General features: G+C 41.5%; 1 protein-coding gene across 7 annotated transcripts in view; it reads left to right on the top strand.

Moving 5' to 3' along the window:
- Positions 1-22,026, top strand: part of LOC311053829 (neural cell adhesion molecule L1-like protein) — an 86,018-nt gene that overhangs the window by 48,935 nt on the left and 15,057 nt on the right. For all 7 annotated transcript variants that reach the window (XM_084069530.1, XM_084069526.1, XM_084069527.1 and 4 more), the window contains exons 14-22: positions 322-446; positions 674-775; positions 2,349-2,546; positions 3,080-3,150; positions 3,244-3,466; positions 9,676-9,791; positions 10,499-10,703; positions 12,985-13,107; positions 19,656-19,841. In XM_084069530.1, coding sequence (XP_083925656.1) covers positions 322-446; positions 674-775; positions 2,349-2,546; positions 3,080-3,150; positions 3,244-3,466; positions 9,676-9,791; positions 10,499-10,703; positions 12,985-13,107; positions 19,656-19,841 — 1,349 coding nt within the window. The remainder of the gene's footprint in view (positions 1-321; positions 447-673; positions 776-2,348; positions 2,547-3,079; positions 3,151-3,243; positions 3,467-9,675; positions 9,792-10,498; positions 10,704-12,984; positions 13,108-19,655; positions 19,842-22,026) is intronic.

The raw sequence follows: 22,026 nt of genomic DNA, 5'->3' as shown, positions 1-22,026 counted from the left end.
AACTATGATCAGAGCCCCATTGGCGCAGTTGGTTAGCGCGTCAGTCTAATAAGCTGAAGGTTGTGAGTTCGAGCCTCACATGGGGCAGACTTTTGGATTCACAAATTAAATTTAGATTTTCATAAACGTGTCATAATGTGCTGGTGCTTTATAGCAGCATAAAGCAACCATATTATGGTTATATGGCTGAGTCCCCGTCTGCTGGCCGGCCAACTTTAATATAGGATATTGTTGGTTGGCTGGCTGAATAGTTCATAATGGTATGTCAATAAGTTGTATAATAACTTGACTGAATGTGCTTTCATCTGTTTTCATATGTAGACACTTTGCGAATGACGACATGCTGCAGATCATGAATGTCAGCCAAAGCGACCAGGGAACATACACATGTTTTGCCAGGACTAACCTAGATGAAGACGTTGCCTCAGCAGTCCTCACAGTGCTCGGTAAGAGGCCACTACATAATGCATGTTATTCATGGCATATTGTTAACACATCCTTGGAATCGAGTACAATGTACACAATAACATTGATAATTCAAAAGCCACTCTCTTGCTTATATCTGTGTAGAACTTTTGTTCAATGCCATGTTTAGATTCTCCCCAGATGTTACATGTAATTGACTGGTAGCAACCAACGATATTCTAATTTTGCTGTGTATTGTGTGCCTCAGATGTGCCCGATGCACCAAGGAAGTTGAAGTTGTCTGAACAGAAGTTGCGGAGCGTTCATTTGTCCTGGGTACCTGGCAGAGACCACAACAGTTCTGTAGCAGGTAATGAGCTACAAGTATCAGTTGCACCTCTCAGAGAAGTGATTGAAATTGTTGAATTGGATATGCTCAAAACAAAATGATACAACAACACACATAATCTGATGTAGCTTTCCCTTTTGTTGTTTAACCCATCAAGACCTGAGGCCGATTCTACAAGTGCGTTCTAAATCAGTTGTTCTCAAGCGTTTTCGTGCCAATGGAGCCCCAAATTGATATATATTTGGCCGTGGACCCCCATCTGAAGATGTTTTGTACCAGGGAGAGCCCTAGAAGAGAAGATTTGTGTTAACAAATCAAAAAAACCCTGGCAGCAGCTAAAAAAAAATAGCAGATGTACAAAGCTCGACTGTGAGCTTGTATATCTGCTATTTTTGAGAACCACTGTTTTAAATCCTAAGAGTTTTTATGAAAAACGTATTTATACGCTATATATAGCTAAAATCTAAAATGACAGACACTTTCCCGGTTTGAATGGGTTAATGTACATACCTACGTTGAAGCCCATTTGGAGTGTCAACATTAAAACCTGTTTCTATATTCACGTTCAAGTTGAACTTTCTAAATAAGCAAATGTGGTTTTGCTTACAGTCAAAATGTTGCTTAATTATGCACAATATTTTGGACGAGAGTGGGACCGTTTTAGTGTAATAGTGTAAATTGTAATCACAGAGAGAAACGTTATGGCTTCCTCAAGAACGTTATCATTGTTTTTTAAGATGATGCTTCTGACAGTTGCAGTAAAACATGACTTTATACTTTGATTATTTTTTTCAAAAACATTAAACTGTTTTTTTTTGGGCCCATTTGGAGAGACAGTTTGAGTAATATTTTCTGAATGCCTATTAATGGTGTGCTGGCAATAGTAATTGCTATAATTATAATGTTGTGTTATTTTCGATTATTTATAATGGAAGGGTGGCTGAGTAGAAACTGTACTAAATATCACAGGCATATTTTAGACCTAAGTTGTTTTAGATATAGCGGAACATATTTGTCAAATCATTCAAATCTGTCACATTTCCTTCCTTGCTATTCAGTTTATAATAACTTTGAATTTCAATGCCACTAATATGGGAAAAGTTACACTGATAAATAATACTATATCAGCTTATTATCATGTTTATCAATAATTCAGTGGTTTTTAATATTGGTGATTAGATCAAAATTATGAGATGCTCATATTCACGCAAAGGCACAATTTATTTTTTTGAGAATATGAAATATATTTCCAAGCTCCTTTGAGTATTGTGCAAGTGTTGGTTAGTGGTCTAATTTAATGTTTTTTTTTCTATTCCACAATGGTACATAACTATTTTCAAATAGCATTATGACTCTCTGAAGTATCTCTTCATATTAATTTATTCTCAAGCTGCCATAACCTGATTGCCTCTCTGAAATATCCCCTCTTGGCTCAGTGAAAATGATGTGCACTATTTTGATGAGCGCGGATGCATGCCATTTGCAACTCTTGAGCGTGTACAAATGTAACCAAATGGACCCGGAAGGGTCCATTTGGTTACGTTTGCACACGCTCAGAGTTACATTTGCTCACCCTCATTATTTGACTGTGTAGACTTCGTAGTGGAGTATGAAGAGGACCAGTGGGAGCCCGGCAGATGGAGGGAGCTGAAGAAAGTGCCCGGTAACCAGGCAACAGCAGAGCTGCCGCTGCACGGACATCTCAACTACCAGTTCAGAGTGTATGCTGTCAACGGCGTCGGAACAGGGCCCCCCAGCGAGCCTACAGAGAGATATAAAACCATCCCTGCAGGTGGGACTCATTCCCCTGTTATCATTCCCCCTTTTTTGTCCATTGTGGACACAGCTGTTGTGAGCGCATGTTAAATGTTCACGTTACTTTTTGTAATGAGTTGCACAATTGATAAGTTATACATTGAATATGTTATTAGACAAAAATGCACGAAGGATAAAAGGATAGCACCAAAAAAGTCTAGTTTCCATTGGGGTCCTGGTTGAAGATTTGCAGCAGGGTGGGGATTAGAGTAATGCCACTGTTAGTAATAGTACTGTACTTATTAGTTGCATGAGTTGTTCATAATTGTTTACAGTCTATTTATTTTTTCTTACTTTTTCTGCCTTTATTGAGAGTAGAGTTCAACTCCCATCCCAGAAGTCGAACAGGGGACTCGCTGTGAGGCATCAAAGCCCCTGAGCTATGCGCCCTACCCAGTTTATAGTTTGTTTTATCTGAGAAATAAGACTATGCACAGAACTTTTTAAAGCCATGTTAGAATTATGATTGCGAGGAAAATCATTCAATATTTATAACAAATTTCTCCAAAGCTCCCGATAGGAACCCAGACAACATCAAAATCCAGGGCCATCTCCCTCATCAAATGGACATTAGCTGGGAGGTGAGGTGGAAAAAATATGTTTCAACCCAATTAAAGCAATCAATCATACATACAGTATACATTCATGTTACATGTCTGCACCTCCTGTTTTAGCCTCTGTTGCCAATTGAGCACAATGGCCCCGGCTTGGAGTACAAGTTGAGCTATAGGAGACTGGGCGTTGAAGACGAATGGAAAGAGCACCTGGTCAAAAGACACTCCTTTGTGGTGAAGAACACGCCTACGTTTGTCCCCTATGAGATGAAGATTCAGAGTAGGAACAGCCATGGTTGGGGACCAGAGCCCAAAGTTGTCACAGGCTACTCCGGGGAAGATGGTAAGTCCTGGACCTAAACCACTTAAACCCCATATGGGTAACCGGAGTCCCTCAGGGATCAATACTAGTGTATTTTATGTTATTGTGGGGAAAGCTTTTGCTGAAAATAGTGATCGACAAGCTCTCAATGCGACGCAACGCGTTGCATTGAGACGCAACGCAAATGCGACGCAACGTGTCGCATTCCCCACAATACCGAATGCTGGGGTTTAACCCATTAAGACCTGGAACGCATCTGTGTCACTTTAGATTTCTTTGGCTATGTGCCGCGCTTTGAGCTTGTATATCTGCTATTTTTGAAAAATCTTGAAAAAATGATTTTTTAAATTATTTTCAAAAAACTGTTTTGGATTTAGAAAAATGTTTAAGAATCGCCTCAGGTTTTAATGGGTGGTTAGTGGTTAAACCGCAATGTGTGATTCTAATGCTTTAATAACATCTGATAAACATCTTCACCAACAATGAACTGAAATGCACTTTAACATTCAGCAATTCCTCTTAAGAACGCCTGTTAATTTATTTTTATGCACAACCATGCATGAAGTTGTGCCATTTCTGGTAACATACATTTAACCTGAATTAAAACATGTACTGTACAGTATTGTAGGCTCTGTTTCCACTGTAACTCACTGCGATTCTTTATTTTATATCTTTGCCTGCCTACAGTTATCATTTGGCATTGTCTGTGGGAAAATGTGTCAGGTTAAGTTTGTCCTTGCTCTTGTTTTCTTCCTTTTCTCCCATTGAGTTACCTATGTGTAGGTGTACAATATGGAGTTATACCCTGTGTACAGTACTGTAGGTGTGCTTCGGGGAGTTAGCCCCTGTGTAGGTGTACTTCAAGGAGTTAACCCCTGTGTAGGTGTGCTACATGGAGTTAACCCCTGTGTAGGTGTGCTACATGGAGTTAACCCCTGTGTAGGTGTACTAATGTGTGTGTGCAGTAGTGACGTTGTTGGACCTCCTCTGAGGGGAGCAGGTGGCAGATAACCTTTGTAGTGGGGAGGGAGAACACATTTCCACTTCCGTCTCAGAACCAGTGGGAAGTTTGACAGATTGTGACACACTCTGCGCTGTAGGCCTTCTGAGACATATTGTTTCTGTTTCACTGTAGTGTTGGCTGTGCCTCGCTTCTGCCTCTCCCACCAGTAGTATACCACTAGAAAGTCATGTGCAAAGGAGTGAAAGTGAGGGTGTTGTTGTCTTTTTCCTATTCCTTCATTGGCAAGCTTTTCAGAATGTAACATACTGACGGGTGATAAATTGAAGGAAAGACCTGCCTAAACAAATGGAGAAACATAACGACTGCAGATGCTTCCTTACAGGTGTACTGCATGATTTACAGTAATGGGGCAATTAACATCCTACTAGGCTTTGTGGCATGTATAAAACCCTGGTTTTTACCCCTCAAAGATGTCCGCTGCTACCAGTCTAGTCGCCGAGATGAGAAGTCGCATGAAGACGCGTTCTCCGCGCTCCCGCTTGGAGACGCGCTCTCATGGCAACATATTTGCCAGTTTTTCACTGGATATACTCTTCATTTTCATCCTTTTGTGGACGACGGATTCACTCCTTGAATATCCACAAAATCTACACCTGATGGAGACAGAAAAGGGTAATCCACGGGAAATGAAAAACGAAAAACACTCGGACTTCTACCTACTCGACGACACTACAGAATCAAAACATCTGGGGTTTGCAGCTGGAGCTCTCCATATGCTCCTAGCCATGGACTCGACTAGAAAGTACGCGCCCCCGACAGGACGCATGGACCGAAGATTTTTAATCATCCTTTTTCTTCTCCTGTCGGGTGATATCCACGTTAATCCAGGCCCAGTTACCACCAGGCAAACTTCTGCCCGTCTGGCGAGAGAGGCAAACTTGGCCAACGAAGCTAGCGCTGCTAACGTTGCTATCGTTGCCAGCGACAACGTCGCACAACAACAACAACTCCACGCCGCTAGCTCTCGGTCCCAACAAGCCAACGCACCCTCGGACCACTACGACACCGCAGCTGTAATCGACGCACCACGACGCGCGACGGAGAGACGCTGCGCAACGGAAGAAACCTATCCACGGACACATCTGGCGTTTCCAGGCGGCACACGGACCAGGATGGACCCCCGTGGACACAGTCGAAGGCCCCCCCAAACCCCCCATCCCCCCATCCCCCAAGCCCCACAGCTGGTTGCTTACCAACAAGAACCAGACGATGCCCAACCCCCCACCCCCCCCCAACCCCCACAGATGGCCGCGTACAGCGAAACAGAGGCTTTGATGGACGCTAACACCTCAACACCCCCCTCCCCCCCCGACACTGCTCCTCTCTGTGGACTCTCAGTGGACAGACATCTTTCCATTGAACAAATGAAAAAATCGTTTGGCGTTGGCTTGCACATGATACACCTCAATGTGAATTCCCTTGTAGGAGACAAGCTAACACAAATCAAGCAGATGTTTTATGATGGTAAGGTTGACATTTTAACTTTCTCTGAAACGAAACGTGATCATACGATAGATGATACTGATATTGAGATTGAAAACTACAAACTTTTCAGAAAAGATAGGAACAGAAACGGGGGCGGCGTATGCATGTATGTACATAAAGACAATGTCTGCATCCTTCGCGAAGACCTGAATGATGCAGACATTGAAGCTGTGTGGGTCGAGATCATTTTTGAAAATGCTAAACCTGTGCTAGTCGGTACCATATACAGACCTCCTAACCAGACTGATTTCTATGATAGACTTGATGAATGTTTAGCTAAAGTGGACAATGAGGAGACAGTACTTCTTGGTGACTTTAACACTGACATGCTCCGTAAGGAAGCGTCAGTGTTTAAGTCATTCAGGGGGTTTTGTAATCGGCACTCACTCCACCAGCTGATCACTCAGCCCACAAGGCTGTGTGTTTCCACTCAAACTATCATAGATCTCATTCTAACAACGGACAAGGACAAAATCCTCAATAGTGGTGTTTCTACCTGTGGCATATCTGATCATAACATGATCTTCTGCACCAGAAAGAAACGTAAACCTAAGACCGGTTACCACCAAACAGTCACGATCAGAGACCTCAAAAACTACAAGAGTGAGGACTTAGATCACAGACTGGAGGAACAGGATTGGTCCGACGCACTAAACAGCACACAGGTAGACGAATCTTGGCTTGGTTTCAAAACCAAATTCATTCAAATTTTGGACAGTGTGGCTCCCATGAAAACCATCAGGGTCAAAACCCGCTCGGTTCCATGGATGAATTCGGATATCCTTACTACCATGAAAGTCAGAGACAAAAAGTGTTCTGACTATCATAAAAGTAGGATCAAACTTGCCAAAAGCTTCAATAAAGGTCTCGAATCCCACGTAGCGAAACTCAAAAAAGAGAAAAGCATGCTAAGAAACAAGGTTAATGGCATGCTGTTGTTAGCAGAAAAAAGCTACCTCGATGGCAAAATTGAGGAAAATCAAAACAAACCATGTGAGCTCTGGAAGCTATTCAACAACCTACTAGGCTGCAGCAAGAAATTGAAAACCAGGTTTACAAACATAAACCTCAAGGTGAATGACACTCTCATTTCATCCAAACGGGAAGTGAGTAAAATCCTCAACATATTCTTCACGACCGTGGCCTCAGAGTTAGTTGAAAAACTACCCCCTCACTCTGGGAGTCATGGTGGAGAGTATGTTGATTCATTTTACGATAAACAGGGTGTACGCAAAGATGATTTTAAACTCTCCCCTGTGTCAACAGATGAGGTGTTTAAAAAATTGAGTGCACTCCAACAACACAGAGCCACAGGTCCCGACAACATCCCCGCTAAATTTCTAAAAGACTCAGCCGCCTCCATTGCCCCAATCATTACCCACATAATAAACCTCTCCATCATACAGGGACGGGTCCCTAACGACTTCAAAAAAGCAAGAGTGACCCCTCTGTACAAAAAAGGAAACCAATTAGACCCTGGCAACTACCGCCCTATTTCTATTCTTAGCTCCATCTCGAAAGTCATGGAAAAAATAGTCTATGAACAGGTTGATAAGTACCTTGCCGAAAAAAATCTAATTTACGAATTCCAATCTGGTTTCAGAACAAACCACTCCACTGACACATGCCTTCTCTATTTGAACGACTCTATCAAACAAGATGTCGACAAGGGCAAATATTGCGGCATGGTCATGCTGGACCTCCAGAAGGCTTTTGACACCGTTAATCACCCAATTATGATCAATAAGCTCAAAGCAATAGGCTTTGATGACACGTCGGTGAACTGGATGAGATCCTACCTGGAAGGGAGGGAGCAAGTGGTGGAAGTAAACGGCACCCAGTCCCCTCCCCTCCCAGTGACTTGTGGTGTTCCTCAAGGAAGCATACTAGGACCACTACTGTTCCTGATATATGTGAATGATATGTCCTCAGCTTGCGACTGCAAACTGTTCCTGTTCGCAGATGACTCGGCTCTGCTGGTCTCGGACAGGGACAGGCTGCAGGTTGAGAAAACTCTCAGCACTGAACTCAACAAGATCTGCATCTGGCTCTCCGACAACAAACTCTCATTACACCTGGGTAAAACTGAATCCATCCTCTTTGGGTCCAACCCTAACCTTAGAAAGGCTGAGAGTTTCACGATCAAAGTGGGTGAAAATGTTATCACAAGAAAGGAGGAAATTACCTACCTGGGTTCCATCTTGGAGGCAAACCTCTCAGGTGACAAAAACGCTGAAAAGACGATCAAAAAGGTCCACAAAATAACACGGAGGATGTGGAGGCTTGTTCGTAAAGTCAGTAAGAATACTCTGAAGATTCTTGTAGGGGCCCTCATACAAGGTCATTATGATTATGCATGCACTTCATGGTATCACAACACCTCCAAGGCCCTAAAAACAAGGCTCCAAACATCCCAAAACAAACTTGTAAGGCTACTTCTTGGCCTCAATTACAAAGCCCATCTAACCCATGCCCATTTTGCTAGGCTTGGATGGCTTAGGGTTGAGGACAGAGTACAGCAACTTGCTATGGGCCTGGTCTTCAAGATACACCACAACATTGGGATCCCCCTGTATTTGTCAAAATACTTCCAAAATGTTAATCAAGTCCATGATCATAACACCAGAGGCAGCTCCACAAACCATGTTCAACCCAGATTTGGCACAAAAAAGGGAATGAACTCTTTCTCATGCTATTCATCTAAAATGTGGAATGCCCTACCAAAAGGAGTAAAGGAGTGTAAAACCCTACTCACTTTCAAAAATGCCCTAAAGATACACCTTCAGGAGGCTGCAATTCAAAAATGGCCCCTGTCCAAGTCCTAACCTACCCCATGTCCTAACCTAACCTACCCCCCCCCCTCTCTTTCTTTTTTGTACATATTTTTCACCCTTCATACTTCATACCAGTAACCTGTAAACTGATTGTATGACATTCTGTATAGTAGTGTGTATATCTGTCTGTCTCTTATATGTCAACATGATTTTGTGTGCATGGGGATCTCATCTTAAACAAGCTACGTGCTTAACTGAGCTATCCAGTTTAGTAGACCTTGTATTGCGAATTTGTACTTCCATGTACTGTTATGTACTGCCATGTACTGTTCTCATGTCTTACTAAATAAAGTACATCAATCAATCAATCAATAACATCTAAGCACAGTACTAATAGTGCTAATAGTTCCCTTAGAGGGAAGCATCACTGCAAATCAATTCTTAATCGTGAATGATCACCGTTATCTTCAAGAAACATTTCTATCCTGATGATGGCAGTCATCTCTTCCAGGATGACATTTCTACCATCCACAGAGTTCACTGAAGGATTTGATGAGAATGAAAATGTTATGAATCATATGCTATGACCTTCACAATTACCAGATCTCAACCCAGATGAAAACCTACAGTATAGGAGATTTGGACCGCGTGTTAGACAGCGCTCGATCCCCACCCCAACCATTTAAACACCAAATGAGGGAAATGTTGTTCCATCCCTACAGTAGATTCCCAGAGACTTGAATCTTTGCCAAGGCGTAGCTGTTCTGACGGCTCGTCGTGGTAGGCCTAATAGTTTATGTTGGTTTTGCCTTTAATTTGTCACCCGTGTGTGTTTGTGTGTGCGTGCATGCATGCGTGCGTGTGCGTGTGAGTTTGCGTGTGTGCATGCAAGTGAATATGTGTGTCTGATTTTTTACTAACCTCCCACCCCACCACCTGATCTCCAGTTCCTACTGCAGCACCAAGTGATGTAGCAGTGGAGGTGATGAACACCACCCTTCTGAGGGTCAGCTGGACTCTGGTCCCCCCAGCCAATGTACAAGGCCATTTGGGAGGCTACAAAGTAAGCTGACAAAGCTCTTGATCAGTCTTAATTCAAATGTATACTTTGTTCTTGTTGTACCATGGCACTCGACAAGAATAACCGATTATCAAGTGAAAAGCTTGAATGTGACGTACGGCCGCATCTAAGCAATGCGGCCGTACGTCAGCATATAAATCAGACTTTATACTTTATTTGTATACTGGCGCCCGGCAAACAGACATTGGGATGCTGGAGCAGTTGCCAGATGCACACACACGCGCACACACACATACGCAAGCATGCGCGCACACTATTTGTGGTCCTTTCAAACTGTTCCCTTGCACATCTCTTTTTTGTGTTCAATTTCAACTACGGCTGCAACTATTGATTATTTTCTTATTGATTATTCTGTTGATTACTTTTTAATCGAATAATCTTGAAGCACTTTTTTTCCAATATATCAATGAATCGACGCAAAACAATTCAAATGTTTTAAATAATTGATTACATTGATTATTCTGATTAACCACTTAAGCCCTATTTTATACTTCGCTTTACAATGGTGTCGTACAAAAATAGCATTAAATAGCCACTATACTATCTAACAACGTTTTGCATTGCAATACGTTGCAAGTTCGTAGATCTGGTATTTTAGCTATTTTGGAAGATTTATGGGGAAATTAATCAAATCTATTAAATTGATTATTTCAATTAACTGTTCCACCCCAACCCTTGTCTCACAACAGGTGCACTGGTTACGGAATCGCAGTTTATTAACTCATAACAAGGTCAAGGATATACGCCAGTCCATGTCATTCCCTGGCAACGGAAGCTCCGCCATGGTGCCAGGCCTCAAACCATACACAGAGTACACACTCTATGTCAACGTCTACAACAGGAAGGGCAATGGACCCAACAGTGACCCTGTCACCTTTGAAACACCAGAGGGAGGTGAGGGGAGAATGTAATGGGGTTTAAGGCCCCGCAGACCTTGGTTAACCCCTAAATCAATACATACACTGTAAAATCCTGACTGTTAATTCAACTGCAAATGTATGCACAGATACCACACATTCTCAGAGTTAGAAATGGATAAATGAACACTAAATTAACACAACTCTGGCGTCTGGCATTTTGTTTTAAAATACAAAATTGTTATATTTGGTTACAACGAAATGTTAAGTTAAAGCTCTGTATTCTGGTAGTAGTCATTGCTATAGAGTGTTTGTTCAGTAACCGGGATCTCCACGTTGCTCCAGCTTTTTTAATAAACAGAAAATACATTTTCAGGTGACTCACCAATTTCACTTGTTTATCTTGTATGAGTTCTCTCTCCTGATTGGATCAAATTGATATCCTGATCTGAAAATGTATTTTCAGATGGGGAGACCCCTGTTATTGAACAAACACTCTATATGCAATGACTACTATCAGAATATAGAGCTATTCAACACTTATTTAAAAAAAAACACCTTTAAACCCTGCCCATGGCAACATCTCTTGCTATTCAACACCTTGGTTGATTGTTGACTGATCTTTTTTTTTGTTCCTGAGACATGATCGATTATGTCATTTTGATGTTATATTTGAGTTATGGCCTTTAGAATGGCAGCTTGACATTTATATTGAAAACTTTTACTTTTTGACCTCATTTGACGGCACACTGTGACATGATGGATGGCACAGGATTACAGGATTACATTATGTAATGTTGAGCGTGACCTTGATTGTGACCCTGACCTTTTCGATCTGGAAATGAATTTTCTTGTCAGGGTAGCCTACTGATCATTCCCACCAAGTTTTGTGAAAATCCACCTTCCTGTTCTTGAGTAATTTAGTTCACAGGCAGACAGTTTAAAGATGAACAATATTGTTCATATGTCAAACCCCTGTGTTTAGAAACATTTAGATTATAATTATCATTTGTTTGAAGGGTTAGGGTTACTGTTTGTTTGGTTTATTCTGAATCAAAGCTGCTGTTTAATTACTCATCTGATGACTTAAGACACCTAACGACACAGCACGTCATGCCATATTTATGTATCAATTCATGAATAATCTTATTCTATCAAGTGCCCAATCTAGGTATATACAGCACTAACCCTAACACTAACACAAAGGTGTATATCTTTGCTGTCGGGCAGAAATCTTGTATGTGTCAAACCATTACTTTTCAGGAAATGGAAAAAAATATGGAAAAAATAACGTATTTAGTCACAAACTCTTGCTAATATGTTTCATTGGTTAAAATCAACAGACAGTGAGTCTTAATCACTTTCAATTACCCTATTTTAGGCATGTCAACGTGTCACATTGCGATGCCTTGTGAGTTTGTAGCTCAGCTATTCTTACTACTTTTGCGTGACACTGTTATACAATGAAGTATAAAACAGGGCATTCATTTATGAAAAACATAAAAACATGAAATATGGAGATACAATGTTTCACCCCGACAATGACATTATGAAATTCACAACTTGATTGATTGATTCCTAAATGTTGAAATTCTTCACCTCTCCCACTGCTCAACAGTTCTGGCACATGACAGAAACTTAAAACAAAACCTCCAACACAGCACAGCTCTGTACATACAGTACAACATACAGTACAGAACTGCATGATACATAACCTGCAACGTTTATACAGTAGTAACACCTACAGTACATGACAGAGAGAAAAATAGAATGATACCTAGAGTAACCTGCAATATGTATGTTGTAGTTTGTGGTCAAAATCATCTTTCTTTCAGCAAGACAAAAGTTAGTACTTTCTCTTTCTCGCTCAGTCACTCACACACATGCACGCACGCACTCGCTATACACATGCACCACACTATACACATGTGCGCACGATCGCCACACGCACTCTCTCTCTTTCTCTCATCTTAGTTGGTTTCCTCGCCATAATACACTCCCACAAGTGTACTCTATTTTCCCACAATTGAGACCAGGGATCAGAAAGGACATGAGGCCTTGAGTTGTTGCTGCAAGAACATAACCAATCAACTGTCTGTCTTTCTGTCTGTCTGTCTGTCTGTCTGTCTGACTGACTGGCTGAATAACTGACTTTGTCTACGCCTTCAATTACTAGCACTCCTCAGGCTATGGCTTTTCTATTTATTCTCACAGAATCAATGTGGCTGTGTAAACTCTCCATTTCCCCTTGGATAAAGTACAAGCTGAAAGACAACACTGTATCCAGAATTGTACTAATGATGATGTTGTTTTCACAGTTCCTGAACAAGTCCCCATCCTGACTGCATCCAATGCACAGAAAGACTCCATTTCACTTGTATGGGGCCCTCCCCTGGAAGCAAACGGCATTCACACTGGATATCTTCTTCAATATCAAATAAGTACGTACACACACACACACACACACACACACACACACACACACACACACACACACACACACACACACACACACACACACACACACACACACACACACACACACACACACAATGACACTAGGGTCTAACGGCTGACTATGGATTTACTCAACCTAACTTTAAAATGAATAACTGAAGTATTCATTCGCTCATTCATTCATTCTCATTGTAATTTTGTAATTGTGACAGCAAACATATTGGTGCATCTCAGTGTGAATGACACTGCTTGGTAAAGTTACATGTCATCAGTGTGCAGTCATGACTTTTAATTAAAAGTAATAACTTGGGTTACAATATTGTCGTGAATTAACCACTTAAGCACTATTTTATACTTCACCAAAAAAGAGAATCCAAGTTTTTTTATGTGTTTGAAATTAGTTTTTTAAATGTCCGCCTATAATGCCATGTCCAAAATGCCAGGGTTGATGTGGTTAGGTAGACCTCTGTGGTGATCCAAAAGGCCCTCCCGGTGGGGCTTCACCTTCACCTTCAAGTATATTGTCACACAGATGTAAAAGAGTAAGTTAAATTCTTTCCCGGTTCAATTCCACCGGTCATTCAGTTGAAGTGCACTTCTGTAAGCAAGCATGAGCGCACAGAACAATAAGATGACAACACGTATTGTCAAACGCCGTGTTCTGAAGTTTATTAAACACGGAAATAGAATAATTTGCAGAGGTCATAAGATGAGTCATGACTGATGGAGGTAAGCAGAGGGATATGAATAAACATTATGTTCTAAGTCTAACAAGCAGATGAGTTGTACTCCAACATTAACAGGCCTTATGCAAAGTAGGGAACATGGCGATCTCTATGCCTACGCAACATTAAGAGTGATTAAGTATAGTTATAAGATATTGTACAGATACTGGAGTGTGAGTCAAGCCTTGAATATATTACAGAAAACATTACTTTCTGTGCTAAGTAATGTGTTATGTTATATTATTGTATAATCATTCAAATGAAGTGCAAAAGTCATTGTCATTAGAAGCTTAAAACAAAACCTGTGAAAGTAACATTTTGTAATGTGTTACTTATGTTATGCCTTAACCACAGCAATGATCATCACCTCCTCACTATAACACCCTGAGTGATTCTGAAATTGTGCAAACCAGTTCCATTAGTACACTCTCTGAGTTACAAATGGATAAACTAACTCTGAGGATTTTACTGTGCAGCTTATGTTATACCAAACTGTACAGCCCTGAAGAAGTGCTTTTGCACTCATAAAATATATCGTCATTCATGTTTGTGTAGCCCACCAAGAAATGGAAATAACTATTCCAAAGGCCATGTTTGGGTGTGTAAGCATGTACAAATACAATCCTATTTTACAATCTACGAGCGCAAGGCTCTCACGTCTGCACACATAATGCACATGCTTGGTGTAGCATGTACAGTACAGGCACCAGTGACCACAGCTGGATCTTTCCAGATGTGTTTCGTGCATGTAGTAAATTATTTTGTAAAAATGCATGCATTTCAATGTAGCCCTGGGGTTAGAGTCTCACTCGGCTGTCATGCGAGTGAGATGTTGTGGGTTGAGAGTAAAGCATGTCAGTGTAGTGTAGGTGTAGTGCAGGTGAGTCTGTCACCTGCACAAGCCTGTCAAACGCTGACAGAGGCTGTGGAGGAGGAGGATGGTTCTGGGACACCAGGACTTACTGTCAACACCTTGGGAGGTGATTTGAGTCACATCACATCTGTGACGAGAGTTGAGTTATTATAGTTTTGTATATTTCATTCATGCTTAACTTCTGTTCAATTCGGTTAAGATTTAAGAAGTTCAGAATAGATATTACAACACAAACAACACTTTGCGAAGGCAGGCAATTCCCTCACGGTCATGTAGACATCCCAGTCACAATAAGCATATGCACCAATGCCTCCTCATGCTTGTTGTGTTGAAGATTCAACGATATTCTGCATATTTTCATTTTATTGTTCGTTTTGTACTGTAAGTACACAATATAGTTTCAGTTCATTTAGAATTTTCCCCCTAAAGTCTAGTTTTTATTATATCTAAAAGGTTCTTTCACACCCAAGTATAGGTTTTAGTTGACCTATTGACCTTGGATGAGTGTTGCTGACTGGATAATTGGAGTGACCCTCTCCGACCTACACCCCTTCAACAGACAACGGCCAAGCTCATAGAGTATCTATCACAGGGGTCTTCAACAGGGGGTCCGGGATCCCTAGGGGGTCCTCAGGGTTACTACAGGGGGCCACCAAATCTTTGTGTGACAGGACCTTTTTTTTTGCATTAACCAGCATCACTATTCTGGGGAGAACTTTAGCCAAAGATAGCAGGTCTACAAGCTTGTAGATCTGCTATTTTCAGCAAAAAGGTTAGGTGTAGAGGGAAGAAAGAGCAGACCAAGTACAGTATTTAGAGGTTTGAGTGGTTAAATGTCTGAAAATACACATTAGCATTAATCCAAGATACCAAGATAGTGTGTAAGCAAGCAAACAAACAAACAAACAAACATCAATTCACACAACACTGATGATAGTGCTGTCAAACAAGTCTATGAAGCTATCTATGAAATCTATGAAAAAGTTGAATCTGCAACACAATCTTACAATATGTAGTGGGGATCCCTGCTTCATCTCTCTCTCAGCTAAGGGGTCCATGGGCTGAAAAACATTGAAGACTCCTGCTCTATCATCACATGACATGCAACAGTTACGTCAGGTCCTATGTCTGTCAGTATCTACCCGCTGTATCTACAGTTACAGTTACTATAAAGACACACACATTAAATGTGTACATAGCATTGTTCACATGCCATTGTGCATGTACTACTGTATAACCAGAACTATTTTTGCACATACCCATTACTTGTTCAACATGCCAATGAGCCAATACTTTACATCAGTGGATCTCAACCAGTGGTCCTTGAGGGGGTTCCAGGTGGTCCCCAGCTAAATGATGGAGAGTTGGTAACCAAATGGACCCTTATAGATCTTTAACTCTTGAGTGTAAAATGAAACTAAATGCACCCGTAAGGGTCCATTTGGTTTCATTTTACGCTCTTGAGAGTTAAATTATTGTTAAACATCTGCATTACTTAATTAACGAATTGTTATTTTTGATCAACGTTTGCCTGTTATCACTCCTATGGTACCAACATCAATAAAGCATGGAATTGTGGACAAAATATTATCCAACGACAACCAAATATTTTAAGTCTTGGGTCTGAGTGCCTAAATATCATCAAATGGTGGTCCGCGGCCCAAATGCAGAATAGATAATGGACCTTGATATGAAAAAGGTTGAAAACCACTGCTTTACATTGCTTATTTCGGAATTGTAGAGCAACAACATCATTATGTCTGATGTCTCACACATTTTGCTTGCAGGCACTAGGTGGCACTGTGCAATTCTGAAAGCCTCAGCATGATCCACTGTTAGTCTATGGGTTGCACTGTAGACCAGCAGTTTGACGCCAACTACCATTAGGAGTATTATCTTCTGGCCTCTTGGATAAGTTCTCTTGCAAACAAAAGGATAACGCATGCTGTTCTGTTTGTACCCATACTTGACAACAAAATATCTTTTGGCAGGCAAGCATTTCTATTCTTCTCAGTGGAAACCTCTTTTATGCGGAGAACAGTCAGGGTGAAAGAGTGAGTGAGTGTGAGAGAGAGGAGCCTTTCATTACGTTTACTACAATTTTCATAGCCCCTGCTCTTTATGGCTGACATTTCTGAAGTCTTTTGTGTGAAATGTGAAATGTGAAGGGAAAAGACACTCCCCGCCGTCTTCACAAGCACGCACTGAGCTGAGTCTGCCCAGCTCTATAAAGCCTATTTTTCCCGGGCCCCTTCCTCTCTCTTGCTTTTTCATACCTCACATGTAAGCCCTATTCATTGATATTACTGCACTATTCAGCTGTGGGTGGAGCTGCAAGAGGATTATAACGGCGTCTCGTCGGTTTAATGTGACCTGCTGGAGAAATATTAATAAGATAATTCCTATGAATGTGGCAAAGTCCACACCACACCATGTGGTTGTAAAAAAAAAAAGAATAAAAAAAGCTGCCTTTGTTGTGGATTTACTGTAGGATTAGTTGTTGAGAGTGCTCAGATCTTTCTCACCTGCATGGAACACCAATGTGCTACATGCCATGAAACAAATAACACCTTATCATAACCAGTCCTGTGATTTGGTGCAATAGGTACGGTATTAGACTTATTCTGCCACCTGGTACTAACCACGGGCAATGCAATGACACCTCCAGGGATGGAATGCTTAAACATTAAATCCAGGAAGGAACGCATCTCTGTCATTTTAGATTTCTTTGGCTATTCAAAAATTGCATACAATATATACAGTTGTAGATCTGCTATTTTTTTTTTATCTTGAAAATGTGTGCAAATCTTTGAATATATATATATTTTTAAGCGAACATTTGTAACTCAAAACTCTGCTTCTGGGGGTCCCTGGAACAAAATATTTTACAAATGTTCTCTTTAAAAAAAATTATATTAATAGATTTCACACATTTTCACGTTTTTTCAAAAGTAGCAGATCTACAAGCTCATAGCGCGGCACTCGGTGCCGTGCTATGAGCTTGTATGTCTGCTACTTTTGAATAGCCAAAGAAATCTAAAATGACAGAGATGCGTTCCTGGATTGAATGGGTTAAAAACAAGAAAGAAAGAAGGAAAGAAAGTGTTGCTTTGAACAGACTGCTCTCATGCTGGGATAGATAATGCAGTGTGGTGTGTTGCATTACGCTGCATGTCGTTTCTCCTATTTCCTCCATGCCTATATTCCTTCTTTGCTTCACCTCGCTCTTCTCTCCCTTTTCCCTTCCTTTTAACTCCTCCTCCTCATCTCTCTTCCTCTGGTTCTTCATCATCATATTCAACATGCCCCTTCTAATTCGCCTCCCTTCTTCTACTTTTTCTTTGCCCCCCTCCTTCTTCCTCTCCTTCTTCTCTTGCTGCTCCTCACTCCCCTCCTGCTCTCGCTCTTTTGCCCTTCCGCTTCCTTTAGCACTCTGGCACTCATTCTGCTTGCTTATAATGGCGTCCTCCTCCACTTACCTGTCACGATTGGGTGTCCATGGCATTCATGCGCTGCGCGGAGCAGCATGACATCTCAACACCTACGTATACCTCTACCATTCCTCCACAGTCTTGTCTGCATGTTCACTTGCCATTAACATGCCACCGACGGAAAGAGAGACATTCTCACCCTCCACCTCCGGTCCATATTATCACAAGCAGTGTTGTATTGGCCATGTCGACCTTCTGTACAGTGGTATATGACTAACTACATACTACTACACTACACTTTCTGTTACTATAAAAGCGTGAGGAAAAACTTTTTTGCACTCACACTTAAAGGAACAATTTGCCTTTATCTCCATATGAGTCCTCACTAATGCTCACTGTGGGACAGGGCCAATTCTGTCTACACGCTCTGTTTGATTGATTGAATACTTTATTAACAGTTTGCAGCGACAAGCACAGGGAAGTGCAGTTAAATACAAGGTCTGTTAAGACCTTGTATTGTTGAAAGCCAAGAAAGCACTTGTCCTCCAATATCATGGTCATTTCAAACAAGATTTCAAACATTTTTACTTTTTATTTATTTAGATAAGCAAGAAAGGTAGCTTCTATTTCAGCATGCTGACTTTCCAGGAAGAGAAAGGTTTCTAATTAGCCAATGATGTCGTTGGTTGGCATGTTTCTGAACCGTCCACAGCCCACCTCTGAGCGAGTCGCTGAAAATTGTACCTTATAATCAGCATTAGTGAAGACCAATTATAACGAAGATAAGGTTGAAGGGTGTTCCTTTAATGAGCATGCCCGGAGACTTGGCGTACATCACTCCGAGGCCGTAGAGTAGCCTTGCCTAGCGCTGCTTTGTGATGTTTTCTTTCCCGGAATGAAACCCTCCCTCTATCACCTGTCCTGACATGTGTCCACCATATTGATTGTCTGGCGTGACATGACCCCTCTCCATCTTCCTCCACTCTCCTCAGCCTTCAGGACATTTTCTTGCTGTTACTGTGCTGTACTCTTGAGTCACCGTGGTTCTCAACGTGGGGTTCAGGGACCCCCAGGGGTCCTGGAGGGTGTTCCAAGGAGTCCCCAGCTAAATGATAGTTAGGAACCAAATGGACCTTTATGGGTCCATCTGGTCCCATTTGTACACTCTGAATGAATTTAACCCATTAAATTGTCATTTGAGAACCACTGATATAGCAACATAAGTTTAGAATAATAATAATAATAATGCAAAATTCAAATGGCAGTCCGTGGCCACATGCATGATCAAACTGGGGGCACTTGAAATGAAAAGAGTTGAGAATCACCGCTTTAGTCTAAAGTAACATGAGCCAAAAATATTTACGCGTTCACCTGCACCTCCTCCTCTCTCTTCCTCACGCCCCCCGCCACTGACCTGTGGCGGCATCCACTCCCCTCCATATCATGCCACCACATTGAACTGAGCTAAACTGACATGACATCTTTTACTCCCTGCTCCATAGTTAATGAGACCTCCAAGGAGGAGGTGGGTTATCCCCGGGAGGTGAACATCAGCGGGGCCGACACCACCCAGTGGCTGCTCCATGGCCTCGGGGAGGGCAGCCTCTACCGCTTCCACCTCAGCGCCTGCACCAGGGCGGGCTGCGGACCCCCACGGGTACAAGAAGGCAGCACAGAGGTCAACCCACGTAAGTGGAAGAAATGTGGGGTACCACGACCTTTGGGGTGGGTAGTGGGCTGTGGGTTTCGAAGGGGGGGGGGGGGGGGGGGCGGGGGGGGTCAGAGATGGTGTTTGTGGTAAAATACTTTATGGGAAGCATATTTGAGTTTGGAATTGTCTTTTTTAGTTAGAAACCTTGAATTGTGATTAACGATTTGTTTGTGTTTTTAGCATTGAACACTGGAAAGCAAGCCTTTTGCACACCTACAAATGGCATTGAACATTGGAACCAATAAAATTATATTTCTGTTTTCCTTTTAGGGGTTTGTAGACAAATATTGCACAGGGCAAATGAGACGAATACAAATAATCAAAAATAAATAATGTACTGTGTCAAAAATAGGCCATATTTCCATTTTTATACTCAAAATATAAAAAATAGTGGAAATAGTCACAACATGTGAGCTTGTAATTGTTTTTACCGTATAACATTTTTCAACATGGAAACGTTAATGACGATGCAAGATAATTGCGATTATCTCAAATAATTGCGATTAGGTACTGTAGTTATGTAATAATTGTGACAGGCCTATTTGTGGTATTAGCTGTGGCCTGGCTTCATTGCAGGTATTAATATTTGGGTAGTAATAATTCATACGTAGAGAGCTTGCGTTAATGATTTACAATATACAACACATGGAACGTAGTGATTGATTTTCATGGTTGTAGATCAACTATATAAATGCAGCTGTTGGCATGAAAACATCTATAAAGATTTTTCCCCTACTGCAAAACAAAACATTTAACAGCGCAGATTCCCTCATCGATTGAGGAAGTGAAGACCATCTCTTGTGCGTCTTAATAAAATCTATGCCTTCAGTCCTTTATATTTCCTCTGGGAAACTCTACGTCTTGTAGATGATTCTTGTATGGCCATTAAAAGTATTGTTTGTGAATGTGGTTGAGTACAAGGCTTGGTGTAGAGATGAAATGGACCTATTATGAAGCTTTGCCTGCGAGGCATGTTAGTCACAATGCAGCCTATTGGATTTATGAACCCAAATAACAGGGAACTGGAACGCCATGGGTATGGAGAGACATTAATGGGGACTGATGGAGTGACAATGGAGGAAGAAAAGCTAAATGCATATGCAGGTCACAGGTTCAGATCAGCCGGGAGATAGAGATGGCGGTGTAAAAAGAGCTGCTACTTTTAGATGTTAACCACTTTCAACCGAGCATCCCTATTTTTGGCATGTCATTCCGGGGAAAATGTTCTGAAAATGTCAAAACTTTTTTTTTGTGAATATAGAAGATCTACAAGCTACAGCACGTCGCAGTGTGGCCCGTTAAGAGCTTAAATTGGCAATGTTTGCTATTAGTGTATGACTTACGCGTAAGTGGCTAATTGAAAGGGCTAAGTGTGTGGGGTTAATTGAATGTTATTAATTTCAAAGCCTTTCAAAGCTCAGGTTTTTGGGAATTTTCATGCTTCATCAGCCTAACTTCTCAGTTAGATATATAAATAATGTTCTATTGGCTCTATTGGAAATTGACTTTGACAAATTCCACTGATTGAAAGGCAATGACAGATGCCTGCCATAGGTTTGTCAGCAGACAGTAAACTGTGTGCGTGCCAGTGTGCGCGTGCATTGCTTGGATAGATAGTAAAGCAAAGGCAGCGGGTGTGGAGTGGGGAGACAGAGACAGAAAGAGAGAGAGAGAGAAAGGGAACATCAGTTAGAGAGAGAGAGAGAGAGAAGGGAAAAAACTAGCAACAGCCATGGCAGAACAATGTGCCAGGCACCGAAAAACCATCTATTTTTCTCCAGCAGGTCTCAGGAGATAACAAAGCAGCGGAGATAAAGCGTGCTGCAAACTAGACAAAAAAGCATAAAGGAACATATCCCGCCAAAAAGTCACACAGAAAAATAACCACCTCCTCCAGAGATTAAATTATTGACTCTCTTGTTCAACGCTGTGAACACCCAAGTTCTTACTCCCAACTTAGTCTTCTTAATGGCTTAAACTGTATGAAAAAGGACAAATTAAGCCAACGGCATTAATAAACAATTAATCATATGAATAATTGTTTACGCATGCATGCATCCCTATATTTGGCAGCATGGCTGATGATGTCAGATGTGTGTTTGTGTGTGTGTGTGTGCGCGCGCGCGCGTGCGTGTGTGCGAGCGCGTGCGTGCATTTGTGTG

The sequence above is a fragment of the Gymnoscopelus microlampas genome, assembly GCF_963454915.1.
Source record: "Gymnoscopelus microlampas genome assembly, chromosome: 10".
NCBI classification, from domain to species: domain Eukaryota; kingdom Metazoa; phylum Chordata; class Actinopteri; order Myctophiformes; family Myctophidae; genus Gymnoscopelus; species Gymnoscopelus microlampas.
The sequence above is the reverse complement of the archived record's forward strand: the minus strand, read 5'-3'. Positions and strand labels throughout refer to the sequence as shown.